Source organism: Pipistrellus hanaki (assembly GCF_964339955.1).
Source record: "Pipistrellus hanaki genome assembly, chromosome: 6".
Classification (NCBI taxonomy): Eukaryota; Metazoa; Chordata; class Mammalia; order Chiroptera; family Vespertilionidae; genus Pipistrellus; species Pipistrellus hanaki.
In genome coordinates, this window is record NC_140508.1 from 36,512,747 (window position 1) to 36,536,682 (window position 23,936).

Consider the following 23,936-nt stretch of genomic DNA (forward strand, 5'->3'; position numbering starts at 1 on the left):
AAATAGCCCAGGGGCTGTGCTGGTGGAGATAAAAGGGAATTTGACTTTTGTGTCCTGTGGCCAGGCTGGGGGGGCTGTGACACGTGGAGATTGCTGACATAGCTCTCCTCCGCGCTGACCTTGACGGGTGCAATAAAAGGGGGAGCCCAGCTCCCAGCCCTCACCGTGGTACTGAGGTGGGTGATCAGGGCTGGGGCTGGAGCTGAAGGGAGTACAGGTGGGCCAGTGGGTGTGGGTACCTATGGGTTGGTATGAGTCTCCTCATACTGTGGAAGAGGATGCTCTGATGTTTGAGTGAGTGTGTGGGGGGGAGGGAGGGGGAGTTGGGGGCTCACCAGGGAGACTGAGGTGAGGAGCCCCAGGAAATCACCTGGGTCCTATGGATTGTTGGATCATGCCCCAGTTTGGGGCCCCTGGTTCCTCAGTTCCTCTCTCATTGCCATCTTCCAGTGCCTGCTGTCTTGGACCACCTTAAACCTCCAAGATTTCTAGTCCCTCATCCTCCACCTCTCAGCACTGCCACCATGATGGATGTGAGTGAACTCGGGGAGTCCGCCCGCTACCTCCGCCAGGGCTACCCGGAGATGATGAAGGTGCACACTGTCGCATGGGATGGTAAGTGAAGGCAGAGGGGCCACAGCCGCAGAGACGCCTTTATGGACTTAGACCAGGAGTGGGGAGGGTGACTGAGCTCAGGGCTGAAGGAGCATGCACCCTGGCCTGATAGCATTAGCCCTGGACCTTTTTCTTAGAGTCTGGGGTCCTGAGACTAAGGTCTGTGTGCATCACTGTTGGTGAGCAAGCCTCGGTCTGCTCCTCTGTAAAATGGGACAGTATCAGAGCTGCAGTCCGTGGCTAGAACCTGCGGCCTCTGAGGTGAGAGTGATTGGTATGGGTGCAGGCTGCTTCCACATGTCCAAAAAAACCTGTGCTGGAGCTATTTTTAGTGCTTTCCATAGAGCCAAAGCCTCTGTTTATTAGGGACAGGAATAAAGACTACTATTTATGACCTGGTTTGTTCATAGGACAATAATAACAATAGGCAGTGCCCATTGTGTGCCAGGCCCAGAGCAGATGACTTTCTATGCAAGAGCTCAACAACCTGGGGAGGTGGGGACCAGGGCCTGGGCCAGTTTCATGGGTGTGCTATCTCTGCATCTGCAAGAGAACACTGATCTCAGAAAGGCCTCATGTTTGATTTAACACTCTGTCACCATCTTAAAATTTTTAAAAATATGTTTTTATTGATTTCAGAGAGGAAGGGAGAAAGATATATAGAGAGAAACATCAATGATGAGAGAGAACTATTGATTGGCTGCCTCCTGCACGCCCCCCACTGGGGATTGAGCCCACAATCTGGGCATGTGCCGTTGGCCGGAATCAAACCTGGGACCCTTCGGTCCACTGGCCAATGCTCTATCCACTGAGCCAAACCATCTAGGGCCTATCTTAAAAATTTTAATTATTTTTTAAACAAGGGATCTGCACTTTCACACTGGGGCCTACAAGTCATGTAGCTGGTCCTGATTGAAGCACCTGGCTAGTAAGTGGCAGGACAGGGAACAGAACCCGGTGGGCTGCAGCCTGAGTCCCTCTTTAACCAGCGAGACATATGGGCTCCCTGAAGCTCTGGGACCAGCCGTCCAGGCAGGAAGATATACAAGACACAGAGTGAGGAGACCTGTGTTTGAGTCTTCAGTGAAATGGAGGAGGTGGAGTCACCTTTAAAATCATATGCCCACAATATTTTGCTATTGAAGGAAAGGCCCAGAGAGGATGAAGGATTTTCCTGAGGTCACAGGGCACACGTGGCGGAAGCAGGAATCTGAGCCCAAGTGTGTAATCGGGGCAGCGAAGGACTTACCCATCAGGGAATCCCCTGGGAAGATCCTTAGAGACCCTCCCAGCTCTGCCTTGACAGGAGCCTGAGTCTGGAAGGATCTGCTCTGGGTATTCCTGCGTCCTGGCAGAGGGGGTACTGGGAGGGGCACAGCTTATGGACATGGCCTGGGAAACCCAGATGGAACCCCAGCCTCTGAGTGTGCCTGGGCCATTCTCAACCTAGGGAAGAAGCGGGTCTGGGTACCTGATGAACAGGATGCCTACGTGGAGGCTGAGGTCAAGTCAGAGGCTACTGGGGGCAGAGTCAATGTGGAGACCAAAGACCAGAAGGTTTGGCTGCCCCTTTCCCTGGTGTTAGCTCCTCCACCTCTTCCCCCCCCCCCCATACTCCCAGTATGCAGCTGTTGGCCAGCTGTCTGTATGAAAGGGGGTCTGGGAGGGTACAGGGGTGAGAGGTGGAAGTCAGTGAATACCCGCCCGCCCTCCGGCCACTCCACTATATGGCCTCCCTGGCAGATGCTGATGGTGCGGGAAGCAGAGCTACAGCCCATGAACCCGCCCCGCTTTGACTTGCTGGAGGACATGGCCATGATGACACACCTCAACGAAGCCTCGGTGCTGCACAACCTACGCCAGCGCTATGCTCGCTGGATGATCTACGTGAGCCAGGAGTCAGGGAGGGGCCAAGGGTGTGGAGGGGATGGGTATGGTTGGGGCGGGGTCAGAGGAAGAGCCACAACGCCATGAGGACTGGACTAAGGAGACAGGACTATGGAGAGGGGAAGGGGTTTGTATAAGGGGGCGGGGCTAAGGGGTAGGGAGGGGCTTGTGCAGTGGGGCGGGGCTAGAGGTGGAGCAGGGTGATGTCATGAAGCTGTAGAAGTGGGGCTAGGGTCTGAGACAGGGATAGAGATGGTGCTGGAGTTGCAGCTCTGGGAGTGTAGTGGCGGAGCTTCAGCGTGGGGGCGAGGCTCCCGGTGGGGCCATGGAGAAGGGGACATGGCTGTGGGCAGGAGCTAAGGCTGGATTGGGGTTAGGCAGCCACAGAGGGTATCACGTGGCATAGTTAAGTGACTCTTGGGGAATATTGCAAAGGTCATAGTTTTGTGAGGGCTGGGGCCTGGGAATGGGAATGGGAACTTGGCCTCCAACAACCTAGTATCTATACGCTTTCTCCTCAGACTTACTCGGGCCTCTTCTGTGTCACCATCAATCCCTACAAATGGCTCCCGGTCTACACGCCCTCCGTGGTGGCCGCCTACAAGGGAAAGCGCCGCTCGGAGGCCCCGCCCCACATATATGCGGTGGCAGATAATGCCTACAATGATATGCTGCGAAGTAAGGGCTGCCTGGACTCCTCTTCCTCTCCCCGCCCAAGACCCCTACCCCAGCTACAGGGAAACTTCTTTAAAGGACCCCTTCCCTCCACTTGCATTGCCCTATGATACTGCCGGACACCCTGGCATAGCCATTGTCTCCCCAGTGGGAACTGGCCTGCGGACTGTAGGGTCCTATCTGGTCCTTCCCATTTCTGGCTCTGGTTGGTGGAGGGGCTGCCCTATGCCATGGATACCAATGTGCTCCACCTGTGGCTGGTCCCTCATGGCTAACTTCTGTATCTCCTTCCCATTCCTCCAGACCGAGAAAACCAGTCCATGCTAATCACGTAAGTGTGCGGCTCTGGGGATGGGGTGGGAATTACTAGCCTTCTGGCAGGAAGGGATGGAACTAAAATCATAGCCCAGGGATGGTTCTAAAGTGCTTAGGGCAAGACTAAGCTAAATTTATCACCTGGAGCTAAATTAGAGCATGTTCTCTGCCTCCATTCTGGGTTATGGATAGTAAGCAGGAAAGGGATACCCACGTATCCGATGATCACCAGCCCTGATCGCCCCTCTTTCCAGGGCCTGGAATCTTTCCCACCTCGATCTTTTGGGAGTTCTGAGTTTGGCTTAAGGAGAACGGGGCATTCCTCTTCCGTTCCTCCTCCTTCCTTCTCCTTATCTCTGGGTCTTATTTCGAATCCTTTGTTTGTCTCCATGGGAAAATGATAGAATTCTTACCTGCCAAGTTCATGTCCAGCCAAGCCGATATGGACATTGTTGGTGTATGAGTGTGTGCGTGTACATGCAGCCTGGTTTTAGAGCAAGGCCTTTGAAACCAGATAGAACTGGGTTCATGTTCTGTGTTCACTTCTTCCTGCTGATGTCCTTAGGCCTCTGAGTCTCATCAGTAACAACAGAACAATCCTACCCACCTGCCAGAGCTACAAGGAGTCAGCATTTTAATGTACATACTTGGCAACAGCAGGGACAGTCACATAACTTCTCTGAGCCCCATTTCCTTATGCATAAACTGGGGGTGATGATGGTGCCTACACTTTCTCCTCCTTACCTTCTCCTTATCTCTGAGTCTTATTTCTGATCTTTGTTTCTAAGGCTTAAATGATTAAATGAGTCAATACAAGTAAAGAAAGCACTTGGCCCAGTGCCTGGCACTAAATTTGCACTTAGTAAACGGTGGCATTGTGTGTTCTCGTCTCACAGGGGTGTGGGGGGGTATGATCTATCTACACGGGCCTGCTCTGCTGCTCTGTAAACATCTGGATGCCTCTGAGGGCTGATCTCTTCTAGATTTTGTCTTTTGAGTTGGGATCCTAACTTGGGAGCTGGGTTGGGGAGGGCAGAGGGGCCCTGCCTGGTGAGTGGGACACTGAGGGGTGGGAGGAATTGGAGTGGCCAGGTGGGCATTGGTGACGTATGTTTGTGTCATCCAAGCGGAGAGTCGGGGGCCGGTAAGACGGTTAACACCAAGCGGGTCATTCAGTACTTTGCCATCGTCGCTGCCCTGGGAGACGGGCCAGGCAAGAAGGCCGTAAGACTCGCCCACTTGGGCGCTGCTCACCACTGCTTCTCACTGTTTTTCTTTTTGTCTCCTCCCCCCCATTTTTTTTTCTTTTTATGTTGATTCCCCAGAGCCTCCAGCCCCGCCTGAGCCTTCCACCTTAGTGGGGGACTCTGGCCTGAGCAAGGCTTGACCAAAGAAGCTATGGCCACCTCCGCTATGCTCTGCCACCCAGTCCCAGGCCTCTGTGTTTCCATCTGTAACCCAGAGGGGCGGGACCACGTCGCTGTTCCCAAACTTTTTATGTAGCTTTTCCCTCACATGGTGACCTTCATAATTTGAGAGTTTACCAAATAGGCCGTTTTTGCTAAGAAATGATTTTTTTTTTGGTTTCCATGCACCAAAGAGAGTTACCTGCTGTCAGTCAAACAAGCAGGCTTATGCGGCATTTAGCCAAAGCCAGAGGCACTTGGCAGCATTCCCAACGGCAGGGGCAGGGGGCAGTTTTGCACCCCCTGATAGCTGTATGGTTTTTGAAAATTTCTGATACAATGGGGGGCCAGTGTTTTGTTTTCGTTTTTGAAATACAGTATTCGTTCCTCTGCCTTTTCTTTCCAGAGCCCAAGGCCGCCTCCCACTCAGTCCCCCTTCCTGGTCCTGTTGAGCCTTGCTTTATTCTGGGGCATTTTTCTTTTTTCTAATTTTCTTTTCTTTTCTCCACTTTAAGTTTTCTTTTCCTTTTTTCTTTTTGCCTTTTTCTTTTCCCCATTTGAGTTTCTTGATTTTTTAAATTTTTATTTCAGTTTTGGTTTTTTTGTTGTTGTGGTGGTTGTTCTTGTTTTGTTTTTGCTGTTGACTTTTTGGTACTCTTTCCTCCTTCCTCTCCCCACCCCATTTTCCAAACCCCATGTGAGGATGCTGCAGAAAGTGGGGGCTCGGTCCCTAATAGGAATGGTGGGTGGAAAGAGGCCAGAGTGAGCAGGGTAGGGGCAGGGAGGCCTCTGGTCAGAAAGGACTCCAGGGATGGGCTCCCTCCTGCCTCTGTCCCCCCAGCAATGTCTCTGGGGATTGTGTCAGTTGGGCTCCTGGAGGTGAGAGAATAACCAAAGTCCCCTGGTGGCATGGTAACTCACTTTAGAATCCATTCTTCCCTTCTCTCCCTTTCAGTTTCCCCAGAGAGATGGTTGGGGGGACAGAGGCAGGAGGGAAATGGCACATAATCTTAGCCAGAGCTTTGGAGCAGCCTCTTTCGGGCTGCCAGGACCCAGGGCAGGGAAGAGAAGGAAAGGGAAGTGGAGGGAAGACAAGGATGAGGCCAGGAGAGGACAGTGGGGGGATCCTCTCAGTTCAGTAAGTCTCTCTAGGTGAGACATGGGTGGCTGTGGGTGCTGGGAGGCAGATGCCTGGGCTCAGTGCCTTCTCTCCCACTTACCGTTGGCTTTGAGTATGTTACTTCCCTGCTCTGAGCCTTAGTTTCCTCATTTGCAAAGTAGGGTAATAGTAGGCACTGGCAGGGCCGTTTTAAATAATAGCCGGTGTACAAGTTAACTGTGCCATGGAGATGTGCCTGAAACAATGCGAAGGAGAGGTGTGGAGAAGGGCTCACGGAGGTGAGGGTACGAAGGTTCAGGTGACAGAGATCTCTTCCAGCCATAAAGCATCGGGAAGCCTTCCTAGAGGAGGGGGCATTTGAGCTGTTGCTCTGAACAGGATTTTAGGCAGGAGCCTCTAGTGCTTGGGGCAGGGGCCACTTCCTGGAATGTGGGAAATGATGGGACATGGAAGAGGCCAGAGACAGCTGGGGGAGGGGAAGGGCTGCTAACTGTAGACTCCCCCAGACTCAGCCCCCTGCCGTGCTTGCTCCTACTTTCTAGCAGTCCTCCTGCAACGGCCCTGGGAGGGTGAGGCGGGGGCGGGGCGGGGGGGGGGTGCTAACATCGCTGCCCTGCTAACTACTGTCACCCTGGCCTGGTGAGACCTCACACCCTCTGACACTGTCTTCCTTCTCCCCCAGCAATTTCCGGCCACAAAGACTGGGGTAAGTGTGGGACCACAGTGAGTGGGCCAGGCAACAATGATGAGGTCCTGGGAACCTGCCCTTCCCCTTCCCAGCCAGAGGTGTCTGGGATGGGCTGTTACCTGGGACGGCGGCTGCTCTGGGTCCCAGTCAGTGAGCATACCTCACCCCCCAGGGTACCCTCGAGGATCAAATCATCGAGGCTAACCCTGCCATGGAGGCTTTTGGCAATGCCAAGACCCTGCGGAACGACAACTCGTCCCGCTTTGTGAGTGGCCGCGGTGGGAAGGGTGGGTGGGGGGAGAGGGAGGGGCAGCAGGGAGACTCGGGTGGTGGGAGCTTTCAGCTGAGAGGGCAGCATGGCCGGGCCCTCTGACTCAGCCTGCACCCCTGCCCACAGGGCAAGTTCATCCGCATTCACTTTGGTCCCTCGGGGAAGCTGGCATCTTCAGATATTGACAGCTGTGAGTTTGGGCGAGGCGGGGAGGGTGGGGGCGGGCAGAGGCCTTTCTGCTCAGAGGGAGCACCCCTCAAGTCCTTGGCTTCTCCCTGTTTCAGGTACTGCTTTCCATCCCAAGCCACGGCCCAGCCCAGGCCCCTCAGCTCTTACCTGGAGCATTCCACCAGCCTCCATGTGGTCTCCCAGCCTCCCTTCCTCTGCTGGATCTTCCAGCCAGAATGACCTTTTCATGGATACTAATCTGACCACATTGTGTTCCTGCATAGAAATCTTTTCTGGATTTTATCACCTTAAGATGGAGACCCAAATCCTTATTTGGTCATTAGGCTCTTTATGATTGGGCCCTTACCCCACTCTAGTCCTTTCTCTGGTCTTAAAGGGTGGGCCTGTGCCCATCCTGCCCCAGACTCACATCTACACATCGAGTCCTCATTCTTCCTGGCAGCCCCTCCATCCGTCTCACCCAGTCCAGCTGCACAGACACCAGGTGCCCAGGCCACATGCACAGAGGGTCCGCCACACTGACCACTCCCCACCTTGGGATTCCTGCTCGGATCCTGATGAATAAGCACAGACATATGGTGATGGGCAGGGAACAGCATAATTCATGCCTCGACTGACCACGTGCAGACACATGGAGCTCTGCCCACACACACGCTGACACACCAGCACTGCTCTGGAGGAAGGAGGGGTTGTGGGTGAAGGAATGAAAGCAGAGATGAAAGAATGGGCAGATGAATATCCCCACACAGATCCCACATTCACATACCCACACATAGTTACACATGGGGATACACACACATTCCCACATTGTGACATGCAAGATGGAGAGACACACTTTATATTTTTTATGTGTGTTTTCTTTTTATTAACTTCAGAGAAGGGAGAGGGAGAGATAGGAACATCTATGATGAGAGAAAATCATTGATTGGCTGCCTCCTGCATGCCCCACACTGGGGATCAAGCCTGCAACCTGGGCACATGCCCTTGACTGGAATCGAATCCCAGACCCTTCAGTCCGCAGGCCAACGCTCGATCCACTGGGGCAAGAGACACACTTTAGTGCATGCTGATGTATACAGGCAGTGCCTCTACACACACCCCTGCCCCTCACCCACAGCCCTGCCCTGCCCCTTCAGCCCTATTGGGTGCCCCGCTCTGGGGAGGTGCAGAAGATGGTAGCCTGCACCTCCCTTTCCCCCAGATCTCCTGGAGAAGTCACGGGTGATCTTCCAGCTGCCCGGAGAGCGTGGCTACCACGTCTACTACCAGATCCTCTCGGGGAAGAAGCCAGAGCTGCAGGGTAAGGGCCAGGATGGATGGGGGAGGAGGGGTGTACATAGGACTGGGAGGGAGGGAGAGCTGCCTGCCCCTATCAGGCCAGGCCCTGGGATGTCTGTTTCCTCACTCTTCTGGGGTCTGTGACATCCTGTCTTTCTTCTGAGTCCCTTCTGTCCCCTCCCACTCCCTGGGACTTCTGGTTATTGCTGAGCCCTCTCTCATGCAGGGAACTGACTGCTGCTTCTGTAAAGCTGGCCCTCCTGCGGTCCTGAGGCTAGAGAGACCCTGCTCAGCCCAAGGAAGGGCCAATGGCTCTGTCTAGGCCAGCTCCCCTCTCTTGCAAGCCCCTGAGGGCAGAGTCTGGTCCTTGCTGTGCCCCAGCACAGGGTCTGGACCAGAGGGGTGGCCATGAACAGTGGTGGAGGGATGAATGTGACATAGGGACGGGCTCATGCCTCAGAGAAGCATAAGGAAAGAGAATCTATGGACTGGGGATGGGGAAGTCCTAGGAAGGCCCTAGACTTTCCTGCAGGGCTGGCCCCCAGGATCCACCACGCTGGGATGGGGTAGGAGGACAGCCAGCTGAACACAGCTGGACCCACCCTCTTGGCCTGTGTTCCCCAGACATGCTGCTCCTGTCCGTGAACCCCTACGACTACCACTTCTGCAGCCAGGGTGTCATCACCGTGGACAACATGGATGACGGGGAGGAACTCATGGCCACTGACGTATGTCGGGTGGGAGCAGAGTGGGCGCCTGTAGCGTGGGGGCCCTGTGACGCTGGGTGGAGATTGGGGAGCAGCTGCAGTGCCCTGAGCTTGGCTGGACCCTGGAGGGGCCCAGACTCCTCTGATCCTGCCATCCCTGCCGCAGCACGCCATGGACATCCTGGGCTTCAGTGTGGACGAGAAGTGTGCCTGCTATAAGATTGTGGGTGCCCTCCTGCACTTCGGAAACATGAAGTTTAAGCAGAAGCAGCGGGAGGAGCAGGCTGAGGCCGATGGCACCGAGAGTGAGGGGCCCTGGCCCTGATCCCAAAGTCCTGTTCGTGACCATTAGCCCTCACCCTTGTCCACAGTCTTTGACCCCAGTCCTAACTGGCCTGATTATTACCCCTGACTCAACGCCAGACCCTCACCCTCCTGAGCTGCACAAACTGTTGACCCTGCATTTGACCCTTGCTAGCTTCCCCTCCCCGATGCCAGGCCGAGGCCATTTGAGCCCCAGGTGCTCTAATTGTTAGTTCTTTCTCCTCATCCCACCCATGTACCCTGCCAGGTGCTGACAAGGCTGCCTACCTGATGGGAGTCAACAGCGGGGACCTTCTCAAAGGCCTTCTGCACCCCCGAGTGCGTGTGGGGAACGAGTACGTGACCAAGGGCCAGAGCGTGGAGCAGGTGAGCTGCTCGCAGACCGGCTGACCCGGGACGGCTGGGAGGGTCCTCCTTGCCCGGTCCCAGCCCAGCATCCCCCCACCTTCAGGTGGTGTTTGCCGTGGGGGCTCTGGCCAAGGCCACCTACGACCGGCTGTTCCGGTGGTTGGTGTCTCGGATCAACCAGACGCTGGACACGAAGCTGCCCCGGCAGTTCTTCATCGGGGTCCTGGACATCGCTGGCTTTGAGATCTTTGAGGTGAGGGCAGGCCCACACCCAGGGCCATGGGTGGGTGGGGGCAGGAGCCTGGGCTTCTGCTTGGGGGCAGGGTGAACTCATACCCATTCCCATTCTTCTCTGGGCCTCCTGGTCCTGCTGAGCCCTTCTGCAGTTTTATTTTTTTCCTTTTCTCCCTCTACAGTTTAATAGCTTCGAGCAGCTGTGCATCAACTTCACCAATGAGAAGCTGCAGCAGTTCTTCAACCAGCACATGTTTGTGCTGGAGCAGGAGGAGTACAAGCGGGAGGGCATTGACTGGGTCTTCATCGACTTCGGCCTGGACCTGCAGCCCTGCATCGACCTCATCGAGAAGGTGGAGCCTGGCGCAAGCTCACTGCAGCGGGAGGGTGTGGGTGCAGTGAGTGAGCATGTGCAAGTGCGCATGTGAGTGTGTGACTGTGCGTTGAAGTGAGCTTGGGCCTGTGTATAGCTCTGAATACATCTCTGTACATGCCATGAATGGGAATGTGTGCATGTGTGTGATAGGTGTGCTGGAGACTGTAAAAGCATGTTGGTGACTGTGTGAGCAATGTGAGTGTGCATCCCAGCACTGCTGACAACAGCCCCTCATGGGTGGACACAGTTTTGAAGTTCACAAGGTCCTACTGCAGCCACAAGTTCACTGGACCCTCAGAACTGCCCTGGGAGAGGAGCAGGATGTTTGCTTTTTGTTTATTTATTGTGAATCATTACAATATATAAATCTCCCCATTGTGCAAAGAATGGGAGAAAGAAAAACCAGAAAAGTGGAAAGTAAAGGGGAAATAGTGTTTCCTCACCCCCACACACCGGAGTCCTGGCCCTCTGCTTAGTTCCCCGGCATCGGTGTGCACTCAGACACTCGGATCGCCTCTTTTTATCTAAAATGGGTTTGAACTTTGAACACTGAAGAAGGCGCAGTAGTTCACGCAGCAGGTGGTTTTCAGACAATGCCTTTCTGGAATCTCCTGTTGGAAGTTTATTTAGGTGGTTGACAGTTTTTTGTTCATTTTTCACTGTTAAAGCAGCACATATTATGCGTTCAGGTTAGGAGACAGGCTTAGGGAGGCTCAAGGGCCCCATAGCTAGTAAGTTTGAACCCAGGAAGCCAAAATTTGAACTCGGCTGCTTTTTTTTTTTTTTTTTACTGGTCCTGTGAGTGTGTGAGAGATCGTGGAGCTGGGGGCTGATGGGTACAGAGATGCCAGTTTGAGTTTGCACAGTTCTCATGAGCAAAGAGGACAGCTCAGAGCTGCGAATTGTGCAGAAGAGGGATGGAGCCAAAGTGTCTTTTCTGTCTTAGAAGACAGGGCTCCCGGTGCAGGATGGTCTCTGCCCTCTGAGCAGGTGGCTGCGGTGGGGCATCGGGAAGGCTCCTGGAGGAGGGGCTCCGGGATGGGCTGGCACAACGGGGGGCCTTCAATCTGGTGCCCTGTGCCCAGCCGCTCGGCATCCTGTCCATCCTGGAGGAGGAGTGCATGTTCCCCAAGGCCTCCGACGCCAGCTTCCGGGCCAAGCTCTACGATAACCACGCCGGGAAGTCGCCCAATTTCCAGCAGCCGAAGCCCGACAAGAAGCGCAAATACCAGGCCCACTTTGAGGTGGTCCACTATGCGGGTGTGGTAGGTGCCTATCGGAACCCCGGCTCTTGACGACTCTCCCCCCTCTGGGTTTCTCCGCCTTGGCTCAGCACCCATCTGGTCTCCGCCAGGTGCCTTACAGCATCGTGGGCTGGCTGGAGAAGAACAAGGATCCCCTGAATGAGACCGTGGTCCCCATCTTCCAAAAGTCGCAGAATAAGCTCTTGGCCACCCTCTATGAGAACTATGCAGGCTCCTGCTCCAGTACGTGCCAGGGGACTGGATCGCCATTGTGTGGGGACTCGGAGTGATGTCCCTGGAGTGACTGGTCCCCATGTCTCTCCTAGCCGAGCCCCCGAAGTCTGGTGTGAAAGAAAAGCGTAAAAAGGCAGCGTCATTCCAGACGGTGTCCCAGCTGCACAAGGTGAGGCTCTGCCTGGGCCTGTGCAGGCCTCACCCCTTGGCCTCCAGCCCGTTCTCACTCCCTGCACCCTGGGCGGGCGGCCGTTAAGACTTGCAGTGATGTTTAACTCCTCTCCACGTGAACATCACAGCAAGTCTGTGCTGCTTCCCGTCCCCACGCTGCCTGGGCAGGGTTTGGGGGTGGATTGGGGGCCTGAGGGGGCCTGGGTGGGGAGTGAAGACTGTGGTGATGGGACCCAGTCGAGCAGAAGAGGGCAGAGGGTCACGGGAAAGAGTGGCAGGTGTGTGGAGGCATGCGGAGGGGCCCTCCCCCAGCCCTTAGCGGGCTGACCCACTGCGGTTTCCAATTCTGCCTCCCTGCCCTGTGTGCCTTCTCCCCTCTCCCCACCCCCAGGAGAACCTCAACAAGCTGATGACCAACCTGCGGGCCACACAGCCTCACTTTGTCCGCTGCATTGTCCCCAATGAGAACAAGACCCCAGGTAGGCCCCCTGGGCTAGGTGCGTGGTAGCGGGGGGACATGGCGGGAGGGGCCAGGGTGGACTGGGAGCTGGATCTTTCCCTTCCGCAGAGCCCCCATATGGACTGTTGGTCTTTCTTTGAGGCACGAGGTCTCTGACCTTTTCCTTTAACTCCCACCCGTCTAGGGGTCATGGATTCCTTCTTGGTGCTGCACCAGCTGCGCTGCAATGGGGTCCTGGAGGGGATCCGGATCTGCCGCCAAGGATTCCCCAACAGGCTGCTCTACGCTGACTTCCGGCAACGGTGGGGGTCTTCCTGGCCCAGCCCCGGCTCCTCCCCAGCTCCCCCTACACGGACACCTTCCCCTTGCCCTCCACCCTGGTGGAGACGAGCCTCCGAGGGGATGAGAAAGGCACACATTTTAGAGTCAGACAGACAATTCCTGTCCCTGGGAAGGATGCAGTGTGACTGGGGAGGCGGCTGGGCAGGAGTCCAGCGGGAGAGGTGGTGGCTGAGGCCTTGGAAACAGAATCAGAAAGAAAAGACAAGGGTGGTGACTCCCAGATGTTTGACTTGAGCAATTGGGAAGCTGGTTGTAGGTTTGCTGAGAAACCAAAACAGGGTTTTTATTTGGGGGAGGTAGTGGATTGGTCCCTACTTTGAACACATAAATTTGAAATGTCTCCAGCGATGTCCTAGAGGGAAGTCCTGGGTGAGACGGGATTTTAGTCTGGCGATGGGGCAGCCAGAGCTAGATGCAGATTTGGGAACTGAATGGGGATTTGTGTGGACCAGACTCTGCATGATGCCTGGCCCCTCATGAGCACCCAGTCAGCGCTCTTAGCTCCTCCCCTCCCTTCCTCAGTTTGGTTTTGTTGAGCCACTAACAGCCCAAGTTCCCGCCCCTTCCAGAAGTAACTGGCCATCCATGCTGACATGTGTATGTACAGATATTGTACATGGACATGTGCATGTGCACATACACGAGTCTGTGGGTTTGTTTTTTCATGTAACCATATGTCTTTAAAATATATGTATATATTTGTTGATTTCAAAGAGGAAGGGAGATGAGAGTAATTCATGGCTGCCTCCTGCACACCCCCAATGGGGATCAAGCCCGCAGCCCTGGCATGTGCCTGACCCTTGACCGGGAATCGAACCATGACCTCCTGCTTCATAGGTTGATGCTCAACTACTGAGCCACGCCGATCAGGCTAACCATATGTCTTGGAGATTGTTCCTTATTGATAGGAATAAGTCTGTAACATCATCCTTTTTTAATTTTAATTATGACTTTATTTTTTAGACCAGTTTTAGGTTCACAGTGAAATTAAGAGGAAGGTACAGGAATTTCCCATGTTCTCCCTATTCCCGCGCACACACAGCCTCCCGTTTTAAACCTCGCCTACCCCTGCTGACCCTGCGCGGACCCATCCTCACCACCCGAGAACACAGTTGGCACTCGGGCCTCTCAGCGCCTTACATCCTGTGGCTGTGGATGAATATGCAGCAATGCACAGCGTCCCGCTGGAAATACCCCATCGTCCAGTGCCTGCTCTCCTCGTCAGCCCCCTGGTGCAGGCTGGTGTTCCTCAGGTTTTGCCTTCACAGTGTGGCCACAGCCAACCTGACTTGCACGACCCTGTGCACACATGCCAATGTGTCCGCGTACTGGCTAGAATTCTCTCCCAAATGTTCCTTCAGTTTGAGATGTGCTCCACCATCTCACCCTCTTAAACAATGACAAAAGTGCCGCCTGCCTTTGTAAGCACTGCAGCCCCTTAGAGAACCTCTCTACGGGTTGCATTTAAATGGGACCGGGATTTCTCAGCAGAACACACCTGCCTCCTAGTCTCACACTGCCCTCCCCACCCCCACACACACCTCCCGCCAACTGGTTCAGTATGTGCCCCACTGAACTCTGCTCCAGCTCTGGAGAGTTCCAGGAACATTCCTCACCAGCCCCTCCTCACCAGCTCTCCCTGCTGTCCCAGGTACCGCATCCTGAACCCCGGTGCCATCCCTGATGACACCTTCATGGACAGCAGGAAGGCCACAGAGAAGCTGCTGGGCTCCCTGGACATCGACCACACCCAGTACCAGTTTGGCCACACCAAGGTCAGGGCACAAAGGAGTTAGGGCTGGCTCAGGTGTGGGTGGTCACACTGGACAGGGGACGTGCTAGTGGGTGGAGGTTACAGCTGTGGCCCTACCCACCAGGTGTTTTTCAAGGCCGGGCTCCTGGGCATCCTGGAGGAGCTGCGTGACCAGCGTCTGGCCAAGGTCCTGACGTTGCTGCAGGCACGGGGCCGAGGCCGCCTCATGCGCCTTGAGTACCAGCGCCTGCTTGGAGGCAGGTGGGTGTGGCGGAAATGGGTGGCCGGGTTTTGGTGGGACTTCTGTCCATTCAGGGAAGTGAATGAGGGTTTGTGTGGACCAGACTTTGCATCATGCCTGGCCCCTGTGAGCACCCAGTCATACTCTCTTGTGGGTCAGATTACCCCTATGGGAGTGAGGGTGTCTCTGAGGGGTAAGGCTCTGTTTTGTGCCCCTCAACTCCCAGCTTCCATTTTGTCACCTCAAAAGTTGGGGTAAGAACACCTATTTCTCCACTCCAGGCCATCCCAGAGCCTGGCCCACAGTGTTATGACTTCAATGCCAGGCAGGAGAATGTATGTGCACTATCTTGTTTAAAGGATGGGATGGTCCTAAGACGGGTGTTGCGATTATCTCCATTCAGAGCCATCCTGTCACAGCTGGCCAGTGGGAGGGGGCGGGATGGAAGGCAGGAGGTGGAGATGTGAGTCCAGGGGTCTGATTCCAGAGGCAGGTGGCTTTACCCCTCCTGGTGTCTTTAGGACATTTGCAAGGGCCACTAGGACATTCGAGGCTGTGAGCCCCCTCCCTGTAGGCACCTGCATGACCTTGGCCTCTCCCTCAATCTCACCTACAAAGCAGAGGCGTCAGGACCTCCGTGAGAGGGTGTTTGGGGAGATTGAGAGAGATCACACCCTGAAGGCCTGCCCCAGGGGAGGTGCTCAGGGAACACAGGGCTGTCACCAAGAGTGATCACCTGTCACTGCCCCTCCCCAGGGATGCCCTGTTCACCATCCAGTGGAACATTCGTGCCTTCAATGCCGTCAAGAACTGGTCATGGATGAAGCTCTTTTTTAAGATGAAGCCGCTGCTGCGCTCGGCACAGGCCGAGGAGGAGCTGGCGGCCCTGCGGGCGGAGCTCCGGGGGCTGCGAGGGGCCCTGGCCACCGCCGAGGCCAAGCGCCAGGAGCTGGAGGAGACGCACGTCAGCATCACCCAGGAGAAGAACGACCTGGCCCTGCAGCTGCAGGCAGTGAGTGGGGGCGGGACAGAGACAGCGTTTCCCTCAGGGACCTGATGCCACAGGGAACCCCAGACTGCTACAAGGAAACGCCCCAAGCCTTCCCTGATCTCCCTTCTCCAGACGGGCCACAAGATGAGGCTGTGGGCTCATGTCCATGCTCGCCTCCTCCATTCCCAGCCTGCCCAGCCACAGGCTGTCTGTCCATGTGTCCTGTGCTCCCACCCCCATGTCACTTCGGTTTCCCGCTGTCGCTGCAGTGGAGCCCCATTTCCCCAGCTCTCCCCTCCTTGCTGTCCCTGAAACAGACAGACCTGTGCTCCCTTCTCTGGCAAAGGGCCCACGGGAACCCAGGTCACAGGTAACAGTAATAACTGGATGGCAGGGATCGAGGGTCCAGAATCTCCCCACGCCTACAGAGCCACTCTGTCCTTCAGCAAATCCTTCATGTCCCCTGAGTGGCAGGCTAGCTCTAGAGATACACAGAGGGGAAGACAGATGGGCCTGTGGTCACCAAACTCACCTGCTGGTGCGGGATAACGTGAGGCAGCCTGGCACAGCGAGGGAGCCGTGAGGTGGGAGGGAACGCCAGAGCCACTCCACAGCTGTGCAGGGCTCGCATGTCCGCTGCTCCCACCCACCTCCACAGAAGGCCTCCTTTGGGCCTCACTCTGGGTTGTCCCCAGCCTAACATTCCCCTCTTGCAGGTGTCATTCTGCCCCTGCCCATCCCTCCACCTAAGCCCTCATCCCACCGACCCCCTTCAGGGCGAGAGCAGGCCATAGGCGTTCCGTGGTCCCAGGACCCAGCGGAGTCCAACCTTCGCACGGACAAATGAACTTCCTTCTCTAGGCCCCAGCATGGTGCCCCCCTGCTGGCTTACCTGGCCCTGCCTCCACCCTGCCCCTTCCCGTTCCCTCTAGGAGCAGGACAACTTGGCAGACGCTGAGGAGCGCTGCCACTTGCTCATCAAGTCCAAGGTGCAGCTCGAGGGGAAGGTGAAGGAGCTGAGCGAGCGGCTGGAGGATGAGGAGGAGGTGAACGCCGACTTGGCCGCCCGCCGCCGCAAACTGGAGGACGAGTGCACGGAGCTCAAGAAGGACATCGACGACCTGGAGCTGACTCTGGCCAAAGCCGAGAAGGAGAAGCAAGCCACGGAGAACAAGGTGGGCAGCAGCCGCAGGTCCCCTCCTGGCTCTGCCAGGCCCTGCTGTGGAGCCCTGGGCAGGCGGCAGTGCTTACCCCATTAGGGTGGGCGAGGACTCACTGTGTAACTAGTCTGCTAGCACTCACCGCAGGGCCTGGCATGAGCGGGTGCTCTGCAAATGCCAGCAGTTATCATCCATCCTGGACTGCCAGCTCCCTGAGCACGGGAACCCCAGCCCCCAGCTCTGTACCCCCGGGTGCCTTCGCATACCGCCCGTCATTGAACCTTTCCAACAGCTCCGTGGCATTCATTCAGGGAGGATGAAAAAGTGAGGCTCAGAGTGAAGTGACTTGCTCACTGGAAGGGGTGGCTACTCAGACTGGAGTGTGGGAGGGACATCCCCATCTTGACCCGGGCCCTGGCCCTGGCCCAGGTGAAGAACCTGACGGAGGAGATGGCAGCACTGGACGAGTCGGTGGCTCGGCTGACCAAGGAGAAGAAGGCGTTGCAGGAGGCCCACCAGCAGGTCCTGGGCGACCTGCAGGCTGAGGAGGACCGCGTGAGCGCGCTGGCCAAGGCCAAGCTCCGGCTGGAGCAGCAGGTGGAGGACGTGAGTCGGCGCAGCAGAGGGCCGTGTGGCGGTGCCGGGAAGCTGGGAGGGTGCCTGGCTGGGCCTGGCGGCTGAGCATGTCTGTGCCCCCCGCTCCCCCCCACAGCTGGAGAGCTCCCTGGAGCAGGAGAGGAAGCTGCGTATGGACACAGAGCGGGCCAAGCGCAAGCTCGAGGGCGACCTGAAGCTGACACAGGAGTCGGTGACAGATGCTGCCCAGGATAAGCAGCAGCTGGAGGAGAAGCTTAAAAAGTAGGCCTGGGGTGGGCGGCAGACCAACCCCCGGCCAGCAGGGGCCTCCTGAGCCTACACGGGCTTCTCACTCCTGGACTCTAGCCGGTTCCATGACCGCAGAGGTTGAACATGGAGGGCTGAGATGGGGGTTCCTTAGGTGCTAGTGGCAATGTCCTGTCTTCCCTGGACCAAGGACCCTGACCAGGCTCTGAGGCCAGGGCTTGAGAGGGAAGGCAGGGTTGAGGTCACCTATGGCTGCTCTGGGTGCAGGGTGTGTGCTGGACGGGGGGGGGGGGGGGTGGGTGGGGGGGGTGGGGGGGTGGGGGGGGGTGGGGGCGGCGAGGGGTGGTGGTGGTGGAGGCCCAGGCAGGCTGGTGGAAATTAGGACCAGGGCAGCCTCATGCTCTGCTGTGGCCTCCAGGAAGGACTCCGAGTTGAGTCAGCTGAACCTGAGGGTGGAGGACGAGCAGCTCCTGGGAGCGCAGCTGCAGAAGAAGATCAAGGAGCTGCAGGTGTGTGGGGGTGGGGTGGATGGGGCCAGTGTGATAGGCTTACAGAGGTGACCTGCCTCCCGCGGTCCTCAGGCTCGGGCAGAGGAGCTGGAAGAGGAGCTGGAGGCAGAGCGGGCGGCCCGGGCCCGTGTGGAGAAGCAGCGGGCCGAGGCCGCCCGGGAGTTGGAGGAGCTGAGCGAGCGGCTGGAGGAGGCGGGCGGTGCGTCCGCGGGGCAGCGCGAGGGAAGCCGCAAGCGCGAGGCGGAGCTGGGGCGGCTGCGGCGGGAGCTGGAGGAGGCCGCGCTGCGGCACGAGGCCACAGTGGCTGCCCTGCGGCGCAAGCAGGCGGACAGCGCGGCCGAGCTGGGCGAGCAGGTGGACAGTCTGCAGCGGGTGCGGCAGAAGCTGGAAAAGGAAAAGAGTGAGCTCCGCATGGAGGTGGATGACCTGGGCACCAGTGTGGAGACTCTGGCCCGTGGCAAGGTATCTGCCTCCTTCCTGATCCTGACCTCTGACCCCCCTTCAGCATCCTCACCTGACCTCCTAGGCCAGTGTTTCCCAAAGTGTGGTACGCGCACCCCCAGGGGTACAGGAAGAGTTTGGTGGGGGTACGCGTTGCACCGGAGTTTGGTGGGGATATGCACTGCACCGTGCTTAGCTGCACCTAATTCTACGTTCTCTTGAATATGAGGGGTACTCAGCGTTACGAAAATTATAGAAGGGCACACATATGTCAAAAGTTTGGGAAACACTGTCCTAGGCACTAATTCCATAGCTATCCTGACTATAGGCCAATTCAACCTCCAATTGCTGAACCCTGACCACCCCATGCCAATATTGACCCCACACTAATCTTGACCCCAATAGATGCTGACCCCTGACCCATTCACCTGGCATCTAACCCCAATCCCACTACAGTCCTGACTTCAAACCCTGACTCTGAAACTGTGTCTTGACTCCAGGTTATTTTTGACCCAACGTCCAAGTCTAACTTAGCCCTTGACCCGCAAACTCTGTCCTGAGTCCAGCAACCAACCTTGACCTTTGACCTTTGTACCATCTAATCCTGACAGCTGGACTCTGTCCCTACCTGACTTCAGACTCTAGTATCCCAACTTCATTCTGATCCACTGGCCTCAGGACTAATCCAGCTTTCTCACTTAAAAATTTTTTTAATCTAGGTATTGATTTTTAGAGGAAGCGGGTAGGGAGAAAGAGAAACATTGACTTATTGTTCCACTTATCTATGCATTATTCTCATATATGATCTGACCAGGAATCAAACCCACAACCTTGATATATTGGGAAGATGCTGTAACTGAGCTACCTTCTCACTCCTGATGTCCATCTTTTAAGCAATATTGGAATCTCTCTGAACTTGGGGCCCTGTTCTCTCTTTGATTCCTGGGCCCTGGTCTAGCCTTCTAGTTCCCCATTCCAGGTCCCTGTCTGATTGGCAGTCGTAGATCCCGCCCTCTAATTCACAAACGTGTCCTGACCTCTGACCTTGGACCTCAGGCCAGTGCAGAGAAGTTGTGTCGGACCTACGAGGATCAGCTGAGTGAGGCCAAGATCAAGGTGGAGGAGCTGCAACGGCAGCTGGCGGACACGAGCACCCAGCGTGGGCGGCTGCAGACGGAGAACGGTGAGGCCAGGGGCTCAGGTGGGCCATCCCAGGGCCTCGGTGCTGCCCCCTGCCAGCCTGACGTGCCGCCTCACCCCGTGGCTGCAGGGGAGCTGAGCCGCCTGCTAGAGGAGAAGGAGTCTCTGATCAGCCAGCTGAGCCGTGGGAAGGCCTCGGCCACCCAGAGCTTGGAGGAACTGCGGAGGCAGCTGGAGGAGGAGAGCAAGGTGGGCTGGCCACTGGCTGGCAGAGAGAGGGCAGTGTGGGCAGCAGGGCCTTTGGCCAGGCCCGACACCGAGGCCTCCGGTCCCTGCAGGCCAGGAGCGCGCTGGCCCACGCCGTGCAGGCGCTGCGGCACGACTGCGACCTCCTGCGGGAGCAGCACGAGGAGGAGGCCGAGGCCCAGGCCGAGCTGCAGCGGCTGCTGTCCAAGGCCAACGCGGAGGTGGCCCAGTGGAGGAGCAAGTACGAGGCAGATGCCATCCAGAGGACCGAGGAGCTGGAGGAGGCCAAGTAAGTGCCTTGCTGGCCAGGCCATCACCACAGGGTGACCTGTGCCTGAGCCCTGATGGGGAGAGGTGAGATGTGGGGGCCATGCTTCTGCCAGCCTCACTCTGCTACACAGCCCATCCCCTGTCTGTTCCGGGGCCTAGAAAGAAGCTGGCCCTGAGGCTGCAGGAGGCAGAGGAGGGTGTAGAGGCCGCACATGCCAAGTGCTCCTCACTGGAGAAGGCCAAGCTGCGGCTGCAGACGGAGTCAGAGGATGTGACCCTAGAGCTGGAGCGGGCGACCTCAGCAGCTGCCGCCCTGGACAAGAAGCAGCGGCACCTGGAGCGGGCCCTGGAGGAGCGGCGGCGGCAGGAGGAGGAGACGCAGCGGGAGCTGGAGGCGGCCCAGAGGGAGGCTCGCAGCCTGGGCACCGAGCTCTTCCGGCTGCGGCACAGCCACGAGGAGGCGCTCGAGGCCCTGGAGACCTTCAGGCGGGAGAACAAGAACCTGCAGGGTAGGACCCGGGGCCAGTGAACTGCCCCGGGGCCAGCGAACTGCTCCGGGGCCGGTGGGAGTCCCTGCAGTAGTCACCCTGGACCCAGGGGTGAAGGATGCAGCCTGGGTTGGAGCATGAGCTTTGAGGGGGCCCACTGGCCTCAGGACTAGTCCAGCCTTCTCCTCTGCCCTGCCCACTCTGCAGAGGAGATCAGTGAGCTCACAGACCATGCCAGCCTCAGCGGGAAGAGCATCCAGGAACTGGAGAAAGCCAAGAAGGCACTGGAAGGGGAGAAGAGTGAGCTCCAGGCCGCACTGGAGGAGGCCGAGGTCAGAGGCTGACGGGTGGGGTGGATATGGACCCGCTGCTTCCCTGGCCCCCCTCCTCCCTTAAGACACTCAGGGCCCCAGGGCCCACACTGCCTCCTCTGCACCCCAGGGGGCTCTGGAGCTGGAGGAGACCAAGACCCTGCGGATCCAGCTGGAGCTGTCCCAGGTCAAGGCGGAAGTGGACCGGAAGCTGGCAGAGAAGGACGAGGAGTGCACTAACCTGAGGTATGGGGGCCAGGCCATCCCTACCCACCACCACTCCCAGGGCCCACTGTCCTCAGGGCCAAGGGCCCTCCCAGCCCAGCCAGCTGAGTGGGAGAAGGAAGGAGAGCAGTGCTTGCTGAGCCCCCGCTGTGCAGACTGGCAGGGACACTAGTTTGTGCCTCGCACAGAGCTTCCTCAGGTCAGGATTACTGTCCAGTCTGGGGGTGAACGTCAGAGAGCTAGAGGATTTGCTGATGGGGACAGGAAGTCACACAGGGCTTGAAATCAGGGAGGGGCGTTACCCCCAGATGGGCTCAGTCCCCAGCGTTCCTGGGGCATCTGTAGGAGCAGCTGTGCTGCTGTGCCTGCCTGCTTTCGGTGGCCAAGACACTCCCCGTCTTCTCCCTCCCACAGACGCAACCACCAGCGGGCAGTGGAGTCCCTGCAGGCCTCCCTGGATGCCGAGACCCGGGCCCGCAACGAGGCGCTGCGGCTCAAGAAGAAGATGGAGGGCGACCTCAATGACCTGGAGCTGCAGCTGGGCCATGCCACCCGCCAGGCCACAGAGGCGCAGGCAGCCACCCGGCTGCTACAGGCCCAGCTCAAGGAGGAGCAGGCAGGGAGGGACGAGGAGCAGCGGCTGGCAGCCGAGCTCCGGGAGCAGGCCCAGGCCCTGGAGCGACGGGGCGTGCTGCTGGCGACGGAGCTGGAGGAGCTGCGGGCCGCCCTGGAGCAGGGAGAGCGCAGCCGGCGGCTGGCAGAGCAGGAGCTGCTGGAGGCCACCGAGCGCCTCAACCTCCTGCACTCCCAGGTGAGGGCAGTTCCCGGCGGGGGTGAGGCGCGCAGGGTGGCTGCCTCCTGGCTGACTGAGGCTCTGCTTCCCCCCAGAACACGGGCCTCTTGAACCAGAAGAAGAAGCTGGAGGTGGACTTGGCCCAGCTGAGCGGAGAGGTGGAGGAGGCCGCCCAGGAGAGGCGGGAAGCTGAGGAGAAGGCCAAAAAGGCCATCACTGACGTGAGGCTGGGCTGGAGCTGTGGAGGGGACAGAGCCCCAAGGGACCTCCACTGGGGCCCGTCACCCCGACCGTCCATCTCACCCCGGACAGGCGGCCATGATGGCCGAGGAGCTGAAGAAGGAGCAGGACACAAGCGCACACCTGGAACGGATGAAGAAGACCCTGGAGCAGACGGTGCGGGAGCTACAGGCACGGCTCGAGGAGGCAGAACAAGCGGCCCTCCGAGGCGGGAAGAAGCAGGTGCAGAAGCTGGAGGCCAAGGTGCGTGCGGTGGTCCCAGCCCTTCCCCCGCACAGCGGGCAGTGCGAGGGCAGGCTCAGGGCGTCAGAACCGTCTCCTGCTGCTCACAGGTGCGGGAGCTGGAGGCGGAGCTGGACGCCGAGCAGAAGAAGCATGCCGAGGCCCTCAAGGGGGTGCGGAAACACGAGCGCCGGGTCAAGGAGCTCGCGTACCAGGTGGGTGACAGGCCCACCTCCAAAGGGGCGGCCCAAAGGCTGGCCTGGTCCTGGCAAGACCCGAGTCCCCTCTACCTGTGCAGGCCGAGGAGGACAGGAAGAACCTGGCTCGCATGCAGGACCTGGTGGAAAAGCTGCAGAGCAAAGTTAAGAGCTACAAACGGCAGTTTGAGGAGGCGGTGAGTGTACGGGGCCTGGACCCCGGGGGTCGGGCACTGCCAGGTCAGGATGCCTGTGGAACCCAACTTCAAAGCTGGTCCCAGGCAAGAGGCCAGCAGCTGTCAGCGCCCCTCCACCTCTGGGACATGGCTTCCCGGTGCTGGCTCTGTGAGGAGGCAGGCAGGGACCTAGCTCGCGACCCGCCCCCGTCCCAGCGGGAAGAGTGTATCTCACAGCTCCGACAACAAGAGGTGAGACCCAGCGCTGTCTCTGAGGAGACCCCATGTGCTTTCCCTTCTGGCCCAGGTCTGGCACATGGGCACCTCTGAAGAGGTGTCACAACCCCTTCCCTCCTGCTGTGGTGCTGGGGAGGGGGCAGAGGAACATGGCAGTGGTGGGAGCACAGTGGAAGACAGAGAAGCTGGGTGCTTTCTGCGATGAGGTGGGACCAGACCGACCATCTCGGTTACTGAAGGGTGACCCAGCCTGCCTGTGCCCCCAGGAGCAACAGGCAAACACCAACCTGGCCAAGTACCGCAAGGCCCAGCATGAACTGGACGATGCGGAGGAGCGGGCAGACATAGCAGAAACCCAGGCCAACAAGCTGCGGGCACGGACTCGGGATGCCCTGGGCCCTAAGGTAGGGGCAGCCTGGGGCACCCCCCGCCTCTGCAAGGGGAGGGGGGGCAGGTGGCGTAATTCACGGGGCCACCCTCCCCCCCTCAGCACAAGGAGTGAAGCCTGCTGCCTGACGCTCGCCTCTCCATCTGCTGAACCCTGAATGAAGGCCACATCTGCAGCTCCA

At 57.9% G+C, this 23,936-nt stretch overlaps 1 protein-coding gene across 1 annotated transcript; it reads left to right on the top strand.

The window, feature by feature from the left end:
- The first annotated feature begins 415 nt into the window (after positions 1 to 415).
- On the top strand, positions 416 to 23,921 carry MYH7B (myosin heavy chain 7B). Its single transcript, XM_084888544.1, has 40 exons — positions 416 to 615; positions 2,066 to 2,172; positions 2,359 to 2,502; positions 3,024 to 3,180; positions 3,481 to 3,508; positions 4,620 to 4,716; positions 6,701 to 6,724; positions 6,879 to 6,971; positions 7,104 to 7,167; positions 8,368 to 8,466; positions 9,069 to 9,172; positions 9,318 to 9,456; positions 9,723 to 9,841; positions 9,927 to 10,076; positions 10,240 to 10,410; positions 11,519 to 11,698; positions 11,788 to 11,920; positions 12,004 to 12,080; positions 12,474 to 12,561; positions 12,727 to 12,844; positions 14,536 to 14,659; positions 14,762 to 14,898; positions 15,635 to 15,890; positions 16,802 to 17,044; positions 17,459 to 17,635; positions 17,742 to 17,887; positions 18,291 to 18,381; positions 18,454 to 18,843; positions 19,879 to 20,005; positions 20,093 to 20,211; positions 20,301 to 20,497; positions 20,638 to 20,987; positions 21,174 to 21,298; positions 21,408 to 21,523; positions 21,917 to 22,313; positions 22,391 to 22,516; positions 22,608 to 22,778; positions 22,868 to 22,972; positions 23,056 to 23,151; positions 23,634 to 23,921. Exons 1-40 carry the CDS (start codon positions 525 to 527, stop codon positions 23,910 to 23,912), a joined length of 5,955 nt encoding a protein of 1,984 aa, XP_084744670.1. The 5' UTR covers positions 416 to 524; the 3' UTR covers positions 23,913 to 23,921.
- The last annotated feature ends 15 nt before the right edge of the window (positions 23,922 to 23,936 follow it).

Excerpts from the sequence above, each read along its gene's own strand:
- MYH7B (XM_084888544.1), top strand. The coding sequence starts at position 525 with ATGATGGATGTGAGTGAACTCGGGGAGTCCGCCCGCTACCTCCGCCAG. Across the intron at positions 14,899-15,634 it reads CAGCGCCTGCTTGGAGGCAG|GGATGCCCTGTTCACCATCC; the intron begins GTGGGTGTGGCG and ends GCCCCTCCCCAG. Across the intron at positions 22,517-22,607 it reads CCAAAAAGGCCATCACTGAC|GCGGCCATGATGGCCGAGGA; the intron begins GTGAGGCTGGGC and ends CACCCCGGACAG.